Raw genomic sequence first — 12,598 nt, forward strand, 5'->3', positions numbered from 1 at the left:
ATATGAGTATTAGTTTTTGTTTTGTTTTTATATTTTAATTAGCAACATATTGAGTTGAAACTGTTTTCTTTTTATTGTAGTTGTAATTGCTTTTGGGCTATTTCCGTTTCCAATACAATTGGGGAGTTTCAGTTTTGTTTGTTTGGGTGGCTTCTGGTTAATTTCACTAATAGAAACAACATAAATAGATATATAATATTATACAAATGAACAAAGATTGTATTAGAAATATTTGCACTGCCAATGCCAATAATAGTAACGGTTTTATTATGCCCACTATCATGGGAACAAACATTTTTTTCGTAGACGTAGACTTTTATTTGTCTCAGGACAATTTAGGCCTTTACTCCTGTACAGTAAAGGTCAATTGTTTGCTGCGTGAACTTTCAAAACGATTGGGTGTTTTAATATCCATCAATGCCAAAATTCCAATGGATAGAATTCCACAAAGGAATAGGGTCACCAGTACACCGGCCCATATGGGTGCTGTGGTGAAACCTACACAGTCATAGACATCACCGAATTTGGAGGCACCTTCCAGCCAAGGTTGTACCTAGAAAAGAGGACAAAGCAATAAGTTAGTAAAAATTTTAAATCGTGGAACGGCGGTGTGCTGGTCTGGACCAAATATTCTATATAGACTATATAAAATATTTTATACATCAAAAACAAAAAACAAAAATTAACCATGAAAAATAATGTAAGTATTGTTTAGAAAATTTTTAACAAAATACAATATAATACAAATAAGCAAATATTTTTTGTCAAATTAAAGAAAATTTATTATTCTTTAATTTGGGACAGACTATCATGGTTGCTACAGTCGGTAGATTCCTAACAAAAATGGTAGATTTTTTACTGTATTATAGAGTTAAATAGAATTCAAATTTGGTCTAATTTTTTTTTTTATAGAATAAAAATTTTTATTTAAATACAATTTTATTTCTATGGTAATACAATTTTGTCAAAATTTTATTTCAATAGAAAATTTTGTCTAAATTTTATTTCTATAGAAAATTTTGTAAAATTTTATTTCTATAAAAAGTTTTGTCAAAATTTTATTTCTATAGAATATTTGGTCAAAATTTTATTTCTATAGAAAATTTATTGACAATTTTTTTTTCTATCAAAAATTTTGTCAAAATTTTGTTTCTATAGAAAATATTGTCTAAATTTTATTTCTATATAAAATTTTGTCAAAGTATTATTTCTGAAGAAACTATTGCCAATTTTGACAAAATTTTCTATAAAAATAAAATTTTGACAAAATTTTCGATAGAAATAAAATATAACAAAGTTTTCTATAGAAATAAAATTTTGACAATTTTTTTTTTGAAATCAAATTTAGACACAGTTTTCCATAGAAATAAAATTTTGATAAAATTTTCTTTAGAAATAAAATTTCGACAAAATTTCCTATAGAAATAATATTTTGACAAAATTACCTATAGAAATAAAATGTTGACAAAATTACCTATAGAAATAAAATGTTGACAAAATTTTTTATAGAAATAAAGTTTTGACTAAATATTCTATAGAAATAAAATGTTAACAAAATTTTCTATAGGTACAAAATTTTCCATTAAAATAATTTTTTTAATTTTCTGTGAAAACTCATTTTCTATAAAAATTTGATGCAAAGCTTCAAATTAAGATTTTTTAATTTTGGTATTTCTATAGAATATTTGTTCAAAATTTTATTTCTTTAGAAAATTTTGTCAAAATTTTATTTCCAAAGAAACTTTTGTCAAAAATTTTGTCAAAATTATATTTCTATAGAAAATATTGTCCAAATTTTATTTCTATATAAAATTTTGTCAAATTATTATTTCTGTAGAAACTTTTGTCCATTTTGACAAAGTTTTCTATAGAAATAAAATTTTGACAAATTTTTTTATAGAAATAAAATTTTGACATTTTTTTAAATAAAATTTAGACACAGTTTTCTATAGAAATAAAATTTTGACAAAATTTTCTATAGAAATAAAATTTTGACAAAATTTCCTATAGAAATAAAATGTTGACAAAATTTTCTATAGAAAAAAAATTTGACAAAATTTTCTATAGAAATAACATTTTGACAAAATTTTTTATAGAAATAAAATCTTTGAAAAAATTGTCTACAGAAATAAAACTTTGACAAAAGTGTCTATAGAAATAAAATTTTGGCAAAATTTTCTATAGAAATAAAATTTTAACAAAATTTTCTATGGAAATAAAATTTTAACAAAATTTTCTATAAAATAAAGTTTTAACAAAAATTTCTATAGAAATAAAAATTTCACTAAATATTCTATAGAAATAAAATTTTGACAAAATTTTCTATAGAAACAAAATTTTCCATAAAAATATTTTTTTTCATTTGCTGTGAAAATACATTTTCTACAAAAATTTGATGCGAAGCTTCAAATTAAGATTTTTTAAATTTGGTAATATTTTCTTCGAATTTTGGTAGTTTATTTTTGGTCCGAGTGGCAAATTTTAACAAAATTTTGTATGGAAATAAAATTTTAACAAAATTTTCTATAAAATAAAGTTTTGACAAAAATTTCAATAGAAATAAAATTTTGACTAAATATTCTATAGAAATAAAATTTTGACAAAATTTTCTATAGAAACAAAATTTTCCATAAAAATATTTTTTTTAATTTTCTGTGAAAAAACATTTTCTACAAAAATTTGATGCAAAGCTTCAAATTAAGATTTTTAAATTTGGTAGATTTTTGGTAATATTTTTTTCGAATTTTGGTAGTTTATTTTTGGTCCGAGTGGCAACCGTGCTGACTATATCATACCCTAAACCAGCCCTATAGAATTCGTAACTGAGACCATTATGGGAAAAAAGGTTATTAAGGGCAAAGTTTTGAAAATGGGGAGCTAAATTTGAGACCGGTTAATAAATAAGGCTATTATGACCAACTTTTGGAAAATCGGGCGATACATATATATATATATATATATATATATATATATATATATATATATATATATATATATATATATATATATATATATATATATATATATATATATATATATATATATATATATATATATATATATATATATATATATATATATATATATATATATATATATATATATATATATATATATATATATATGGGAGCTGTATTTGAATATGAACCCATTTCCATGATTTTTTGCACATATGGTTAATACAATAGAAGATTAGAGTAAGCCCACTTTGAGTACGATCGGTTGATAAATAAGGGACTTATGACCAAATTTGGGAAAATCGGGCGATATATACGTATATGGGAACTATATGTAAATCTGAACCGATTTCGATCATAATTTAAACTCTTCAAGGTTGGTAAATTAGATTAATTTGTGGCAAATGTGACGCCGATCGGTTGGTAAATGAGCGCAATCTGAACCCATTTATCGAAAACGGGGCAAATAGCCATCAATATTGATCTGACAGGAAAACAATGATTCACTGGTAGAAAAAGATTCCTTATATTAAGAAAATTTATCATTAAAATTGATCCAAAATTGAGTCAACAAAAAAATCTCTGTTAAACTTCGAAACGTTTCATACTATTAGCAAAAACATTAATGGTCTCGAAGAAAATTAAAAACTATCGTCGATTCAATTTTAATGAAATTTTATTTATTTATTCGTATAACAACAACAAATCGAAATCTATATTTTGAGACTATTCCTGAATTCACCTCATCGTTCTAGTTTATAGTATATGCGGTCCATTTAAAATCGGTAAATGTATCAATTTCATAATTACCAAAATACCGTTTTGATTATTTTCTAAAAATGATTCAAAATTTCAAAATCAATATATTACCTGATAATCTCGTATCTGCAAGGTGTCATTTCCATTTGTGAACATTAAATGTCTCGACGAGCATCGATATGAAAATTTCAATGGTGCCGAAGGTACATCATAAGTTCCACCAACCACTTTGAGTACAGTTTCGTTATCTTTGTAACGGACTTCAACAGCTTTCATTGCCCATGTTCCATATTTCAGAGTGAAATTAAAACGCAGCGTAACCTTTTCCTCGTCAACTTTAAAAATTATACTTAAACGACCATAACCTTTGGATCTTTGATCATCGAATGTGATTTCCTTGTTGTGTTCTTTTAGAATAAGTTTCGTCTGATTGATGGTCAACTCAGGTGCTGAATTGACATGAAGAACAGCTTTTTGTCCTGAAAGTGATAAAACCAGTATAATATAATAAATCGTAGCAACATTAATTTTTGTTTTATCGAACGAATCGATAGACTATGTAGTATTTCAGCGAATCTAAATAAAAACTCGGTGAAAAATTGATATTCATAATTCTCAAGAACAAAATCAGAATATCGGTAAATATGTTACATCTAAGGATAGGTTCACACTAGGAAGATTTGCCAAAAATGAGTGTCAAACTTATGTGTAGGAGTACTTTTGAAATATCTGGATACAGTTTTTGGAAAATTCTCTAATAATCATAACCAAATATGGTAGATGGTTTGGAAGATTTCCCAAAATACTCCTCTCCAACTAAGAGTAAGTACCTAAAATTTTCCACAGAAATAAATTTTTTAAAAAAATTTCTATAGAAGCTAAATTTTGACAAAATTTCCTGTACATTTGATACAATTTCTATAGAAATAAAACTTTGATACAAATTTCTCTAGAAATAAAATCTTGACAAAATTTTCTATAGAAAAAAATTGACAATATGTGCAGAGAAATAAAATTTTGACAGTATTTTCTATAAAAAAAAAAAACAAGTAAGGAAAGTCTAAAGTCGGGCGGGGCTGACTAATATATATTATACCCTGCACCACTTTGTAGATCAAAATTTTCGATACCATATCACATCCGTGCTATATATAAAGGTTTTTCCCAAATACATACATTTAAATATCACTCGATCTGGACAGAATTTGATAGACTTCTACAAAATCCATAGACTAAAAATTTAAGTCGGCTAATGCACTAGGGTGGAACACAATGTTAGTAAAAAACAAGTAAGGAAAGTCTAAAGTCGGGCGGGACCGACTATATTATACCCTGCACCACTTTGTAGATCAAAATTTTCGATACCATATCACATCCGTCAAATGTGTTGGGTGCTATGTATAAAGGTTTGTCCCAAATACATACATTTATAAATCACTCGATCTGGACAGAATTTGATAGACTTCTACAAAATCTATAGACTCAAAATTTAAGTCGGCTAATGCACTAGGGCGGAACACAATGTTAGTAAAAAAAAATATGGGAAACATTTAAATCTGAAGCAATTTTAAGGAAACTTCGCAAAAGCTTATTTATGATTTATCGCTCGATATATACGTATTAGAAGTATAGGAAAATTAGAGTCATTTTTACAACTTTTCGACTAAGCAGTGGCGATTTTACAAGGAAAATGTTGGTATTTTGACCATTTTTGTCGAAATCAGAAAAACATATATATGGGAGCTATATCTAAATCTGAACCGATTTCAATCAAATTTTGCACACATGACTATACTACCACTTGTATTCCTTGTGCACAATTTCAAGCTAATCGGGATAAAACTCTGGCTTCTGGGTCCCTATAGGTGCATATCGGGCGAAAGATATATATGGGAGCTATATCTAAATCTGAATCGATTTCAACCAAATTTGGCACGCATAGCTACAATGCTAAATCTACTCCCTATGCAAAATTTCAACCAAATTGGGCCAAAACTCTGGCTTTTAGGACTATATTAGTCCATATCGGGCGAAAGATATATATGGGAGCTATATCTAAATCTGAACCGATTTCAATCAAATTTTGCACACTTAACTATACTACTAATTGTACTCCTAGTGCAATATTTCAACCAAATTCGGCCAAAAATCTGGCTTCTGGGGCCATATAAGTCCATATCGGGCGAAAGATATATATGGGAGCTGTATCTAAATCTGAACCCATTTCAATCAAATTTTGCACACTTGACTATACGACTAAGTGTTATGTTTGTACAAAATTTCAAGCAAATCGGTATAAAACATTGGCTGCTGGGTCCATATTAGTGCATATCGGGCGAAAGATATATATGGGAGCTATATCTAAATCTGAACCGATTTCTTCCAAGATCTATAGCGTTCTATTCTGACCCAAATTAGGAACATGTGCCAAATTTGAAGGCGATTGGGCTTAAATTGCGACCTAGAATTTGATCACAAAAATGTGTTCACAGACAGACGGACAGACGGACATGGTTATATCGACTCAGGGACCCACCCTGAGCATTATTTCCAAAGACACCATGTGTCTATCTCGTCTCCTTCTGGGTGTTACAAACATATGCACTAACTTATAATACCCTGTTCCACATCGGGCGAAAGATATATGTGGCGCAGGGTATAAATATGACATTTTGAAAAGATTTTATACAGAAAAAATTGACCAAATGTCTACAGAAATAAATTTTGACAGAATTTTCTACAAAAAAATTAAATTTTAATAAAATTTCCTATAGAAAAACAATTTATAAAATATCTGTAGAAATAAAATTTTGACAAAATTTTTTATAGAAAAATATTGACAAAATTTCTATAGAAATAAAATTTTTATAAAATTTCTCTACAAATAAAATTATAGCAAAATTTTCTATAGAAATAAAATTTTGACAAAATTTTTCTATAGAAATGAAATTTTGACAAAATTTTCTATAGAAATAAAATTTTGACAACATTTTTTATGGAAATAAAATGTAGACAAAATAAGATTCTTTGTTTGGTAGTTTTTTGGTAAAATTTTCTCCAAATTTAAGTAGATTATTTTTATACCCTCCACCGTAGGATGGGGGTATATTAACTATGTCATTCCGTTTGTAACACATCAAAATATTGCTCTAAGACCCCATAAAGTATATATATTCTGGGTCGTGGTGAAATTGTGAGTCGATCTGAGCATGTCCGTCCGTCCGTCCGTCTGTTGAAATCACGCTAACTTCCGAACGAAACAAGCTATCGACTTGAAACTTGGCACAAGTAGTTGTTATTGATGTAGGTCGGATGGTTGCAAATGGGCCATATCGGTCCACTTTTACGTAAAGCCCCCATATAAACGGACCCCAAAATTTGGCTTGCAGACCCTCTAGGAGAAGCAAATTTCATCCTATCCGGCTTAAATTAGGTACATGGTGTTAGTATATGGTCTTTATCAACCATGCAAAAATTGGTCCACATCGGTCCATAATCATATATATCCCCCATATAAACCGATCCCCAGATTTGGCTTGCGAAGCCTCTAAGAGAAGAAAATTTCATCCAATCCGCCTGAAATTTGGTACATGGTGTTAGTATATGGTCTCTAACAACCAAAAATTGGTCCACATCGGTCCATAATTATATATAGCCCCCATATAAACCGATCCCTCGATTTGGCTTGCGGAACCACTAAGGGAAGCAAATTTCATCCGATCCGGCTGAAAATTGCTACATGGTGTTAGTATATGGTCTCTAATGACCGTGCAAAAATTGGTCCACATCGGTCCATAATTATATATAGCCCCCTTATAAACCAATCACGAGATTTGACCTCCGGAGCCTCTTGGAAGACCAAAGTTCATCGGATTCAGTTGAAATTTGGTACGTGATGTTAATATATGGCCTAAAACACCCATGCAAAAATTGGTCGAAATCGGTCCATACTTATATATAGCCCCCATATAAACCGATCACGAGATTTGACCTCCGGAGCCTCTTGGAAGACCAAAATTCATCTGATTAAGTTGAAATTTGGTACGTGGTGTTAATATATGACCTCAAACACCCATGCAAAAATTGGTCCAATCGGTCCATAATTATATATAGCCCCCATATAAACCGATCCCCAGATTTGGTTTTGGAGCCTCTTGGAGGAGCAAATTTCATCCGAGTCAGTTAAAATTTCGTACATTGTGCTAGTTAACAACCATGCCTAACTAGGTCCATATCGGTCTTCGATTGACCACCAGAACTCCCCAGCCGCAGGTGGTAATGGTGTGGCCGCCAAAATGGCTGATGGTCGCTCCCCGCCCGTATTCATCGACCGTATACACAAACAAAAATTTTCTAAATTGATCCAATTAATTCTATGATTGAAATGTCTTCAATTACGAAAATAATGGTATTAATCACAGTTTTAAATTTACATAAAAATATTTGATTAAAAAATTAATTAAAAATAAAAATTAAAAACAAATTAATTGATTTGATTTCAAAATTTCAATTAATTTTTTAATTGATTCAATTAAAACGTTAATTGATGTTGATTGAAAAACCAATTAATTTTTTAATAGATTCAATCCAAAAATTAAAAAAATGATTGTATCAACTAGTTTTTAATAGAAAAAATTCTCAGATTAAATTAACATTTTAATTGGAGAAATTTCGGTGATATGTTTTTTTGTGTAGGGTCAAAAGAACTGCCGAATATTATTGGGAAAATGTCCTACAGACAATATTGAAGACCTGGGCAAAGCCCAGACTCACAATACAGAACTCGGAACGAGTCAACCAAAAATGGCATGGAGGAGATTCCAGTGAATCCATTAAGAAAGAAAATTTTGGAGATTTGTAACTAAACTGTATTACAACCGCCGGTATCACAAAAATAAGTAAATATTTTTCGACATGTTCAAGAATTTTATTAGCCATAATTTTTTTAAAGAAAATTTCCTAGTTTGACGGAAAAGCTTGGAATTAAAAATTGCAAAAATATCTTTAGTGTTGTATGCATTTCAAGATGGTCTTAATTGAGGTAAAATTTAGAAATTTTAAGAAATTCTGGAATATTTTGTGGTAAGTACGAATTTAGTAAACCTTTATGGTACATTTGTGTAGCATGTTTACCACTTTTTTTAGTTCATTTATCTAAGGTACGCAAAACTTTTTTATACCCTCCACCATAGGATGGGGGTATATTAACTTTGTCATTCCGTTTGTAACACTTCGACATATTGCTCTAAGACCCCATAAAGTATATATATTCTGGGTCGTGGTGAAATCCTAAGTCGATCTGAGCATGTCCGTCCCTCTGTTGAAATCACGCTAACTTCCGAACGAAACAATCTATCGACTTGAAACTTTGCACAAGTAGTTGTTATTGATGTAGGCCAGATGGTATTGCAAATGGGCCATATCGGTCCACTTTTACGTATAGCCCCCATATAAACGGACCCTCAAATTTGGCTTGCAATTGCTCTAAGAGAAGCAAATTGCATCCCATCCGGCTGAAATTTGGTACATGGTGTTAGTATATGGTCTCTAATAACCATGCAAAAATTGGTCCATATCGGTTCACTTTTACATATAGCCCCCATATAAACGGACCACCAAATTTGGCTTGCGATTGCTCTAAGAGAAGTAAATTTCATCTGATCCTGCTGAAATTTGGTACATGGTGTTAGTATATGGTCTCTAACAACCATGCAAAAATTGGCCCACATCGGTCCATAATTATATATAGCCCCCATATAAACCCATCCCCCGATTTGGCTTGCGGAGCCTCTAAGAAAACCAAATTTCATCCGATCCGGCTGAAATTTGGTACATGATGTTGGTATATGTTCTCTAATGACCATGCAAAAATTGGTTCACATCGCCCCATAATTATATATAGCCCCCATATAAAACCATCCCCAGATTTGACCTCCGGAGCCTCTTAGAGGAGCAAAATTCATCCGATCCGGTTGAAATTTGGTACGTGGTGTTAGTATATGGTCTCTAACAACCATGCAAGAATTGGTCCATATCGGTCCATAATTATATATAGCCCCCATATAAACCGTTCCCCAGTTGTGATCTCCGGAGCCTCTTGGAGGAGCAAAATTCATCCGATCCGGTTGAAATTTGCAACGTGGTGTTAGTATAAGGCCGCTAATAACCATGCCAAAATTGGTCCGTATCGGTCTATAGTTATATATAGCCGATACCCAATCACGCAAAAATTGGTCCATATCGGTTCATAATCATGGTTGCCACTCGAGCCAAAAATAATCTACCAAAATTTTATTTTTATAGAAAACATTGTCAAAATGTTATTTCTATAGAAAATTTTGTCAAAATTTTATTTCTATAGAAAATTTTGTCCAAATTTTATTTCTATAGAAAATTTTTTCCAAATTTTATTTCTATAGAAAGTTTTTTCCAAATTTTATTTCTATAGAAATGTTGTCAAAATTTTATTTTGTCAAAATGTTATCACAATAGAAACTTTAAACTTAATTATATACGTACTTAATCGGCCTTTTTAGTCTAATATATACCTCGTATGGACTATGTTGTATATATTACGGTGTTAGGAAGCTTTTGTGGATGACAGTCTTCAGTAGAAGTTTCTACGCAATCCATGGTGGAGTGTACATAAGCTTCGGCCTGGCCGAACTTACGGCCGTATATACTTGTTTTAGTTCATTTAACTAAGGTACGCAAAACTTTTTTTTTTTGAAGTCAAGGAAATATAATAATTCCAAATTTAAATTAACATAATTTTCAAGACATGACTTAAAGGAGAAATGGAAAGAAATGGGGAGTTTGAGTAATTCCATCCTTTGATAAGATCATGTAAAATTCATTGCAGAGAAGGAATATGATCACCTCAAACATGTCTCAAGAGCAAAATGTTATTTTTGTATGGTGACCATGTAATACGTTTGTCACTAAAATATTATTTTTTCGTCAAATATAACCTGCTTGCCGAAATCGGATACATGATTTCCGAGAAAATAATATGGTTGCGAAAACTATGTTACATGGTCAATACCTAAAAAATAACATTTTGCTCTTAAAACATGTTTGAAGTGATCATATTTCTTCTCTGGGTGTGTAGAGGATCCACAATTGCACTACTTTCGAATCAATTGTTTTGTAAAACCCTTTTATCAATGGATGTCATTGATTTTTAACTTGTTAGTCCAAATTATTCAAACTATAAACGATTTTCTGAAACTTGTCCTTACTATTCAACTCCATTCTGGAGGCTATATAAGATTCAGCTCAATCGTCAAGTTACGAGTAAAAAAACATAATAAAAGAATGAAAACAAAAAATAAATTTCTCAACTGTTATACCACTTACCACTTGCTACAAAAATGTAACTATCCTCAGTTTCTTCAGGGCCAGGTGGGGAGGATGTAGTACTAATACCAGCATCGCCTTCTCCCTCACCGGCTTCACGTTTGGCAATGAAATGAGCTTCCTCTTCACGGCTAGCTAGAATTCCTAGAACTTCACCTTCACCATAAATGGATAGGGCATCAGCAAATCCTCCAACAATTTCCGAATCACTTTCCTCAACAGGACCACTTAAATTTATAACCTAAAAACGAATTTTCATAGAAAAGCAAACGCACACACACACGAACACATACACCACCAAGATACATTCCATGTTATACACACATTGATGAAAGAAAAAATTCTTCATACCTCAATATTAGCATTATAATTGAAAGGATCTGCCAGCAGAGAGTGCTGAGGTAAATACGACCAAGAATTATCCCTAATCAGTTGATGAAATTTGGGATATTTTTGAGCATCCAAACGTCTGGTATTGTTGCGAACAAATATCACAATAGCCTTTGCATCACGAAATAGATTGGAAAAATCACTTTCACTGGCTTCGACCAGTGCTTGAGGTTGCAGGTTTACCACATTGGCATGACCCCAAAGAAGATAGGGACCATTGATATTTGCTGACGATAGTGTTACTAATCCTAGCACTAAGGTAAAATAAAATAATTTCATTATTTTCTGCTCCACTTCACTTTGTTCCAAAAAAACGAAGAATTTTTCCCCTTGCAAATGTCCTCGAAGAAAATATGACCGACACTAGTGACGTTGAAGTGAACAAGGATAAATGCAAAAATGTATAACAGTATTCTGTGAAAATCAATGACATTTAGTGGCTCTCTCATATCTGACAGGGGGTGGTTAATGAGTTTGCCCAAACAAAGCAGCTGTTCGTGATTTTCACTACAGCTGCTCTAGTGTCATTGATAAGGGTGAATTTTCATTATGGTTCCGTTATCAGCTGGTAAAAAATTGCGCATGCCATTGACAATGTGGGAATTGTTATCGTTACACTCAGAAAATTTTAGTTAATTGTAGAAAATATTAACTAAACCGTATTAGAAACGCAGGACTTCACAAAAATAAGTAAATATTTTGCGACAAATTCAAGAAAATGTATTAGACAAAATTAGTTTTTTTCACTAGTTAAAGAAAATTTCGAAATTTGAATGAAAAAATTGGAGTTAAAAATTGCAAAAATGTCTTTAGTTCATACGAAGTTCACGCACCGAAAAAAAGTAAACTGTTTTGTAGGAAGAATGAACAACTTCGCACGAAAATTGAACTAAAATTTACTCCACATTTTGAGATTTCCACAAAGCGTTGTTAAAACCAAGAAAATTTAATGCCCTATTGTACTTTTTAACTGCAGTTCACGAAATTAAAGAAATTAAAAGTAAAGAAGAAAATCATTGGCGCCAAACCATTACTATTTTAACCATACAGTAGTTCATTCTTACTATTTTTGGGAATCGTACGAAAATCTTCTTTTGCTTTAGTTCATATTGAACTTATGTGTACGTTCATTG

The 12,598-nt window shown here is 30.8% G+C and overlaps 1 protein-coding gene across 1 annotated transcript; it reads right to left on the reverse strand.

The window, feature by feature from the left end:
* Positions 1-185: 185 nt before the first annotated feature.
* On the reverse strand, positions 186-11,867 carry VhaAC45RP (VhaAC45-related protein). The gene is made up of 4 exons (XM_075292938.1): positions 11,427-11,867; positions 11,076-11,316; positions 3,828-4,195; positions 186-553 (listed from the first exon to the last, which is right to left on the reverse strand). Exons 1-4 carry the CDS (start codon positions 11,742-11,744, stop codon positions 344-346), a joined length of 1,137 nt encoding a protein of 378 aa, XP_075149053.1. The 5' UTR covers positions 11,745-11,867; the 3' UTR covers positions 186-343.
* Between the last annotated feature and the right edge of the window lie 731 nt (positions 11,868-12,598).

The sequence above is a fragment of the Haematobia irritans genome, chromosome 1, assembly GCF_050003625.1.
Source record: "Haematobia irritans isolate KBUSLIRL chromosome 1, ASM5000362v1, whole genome shotgun sequence".
Classification (NCBI taxonomy): domain Eukaryota; kingdom Metazoa; phylum Arthropoda; class Insecta; order Diptera; family Muscidae; genus Haematobia; species Haematobia irritans.

Coding starts and splice junctions, on each gene's coding strand:
- VhaAC45RP (XM_075292938.1), bottom strand. CDS start 11,744: ATGAAATTATTTTATTTTACCTTAGTGCTAGGATTAGTAACACTATCG. Junction 11,317..11,426: donor ATTATAATGCTAATATTGAG/GTATGAAGAATT, acceptor ATTCGTTTTTAG/GTTATAAATTTAAGTGGTCC. Junction 554..3,827: donor TGCAGATACGAGATTATCAG/GTAATATATTGA, acceptor CCTCTTTTCTAG/GTACAACCTTGGCTGGAAGG.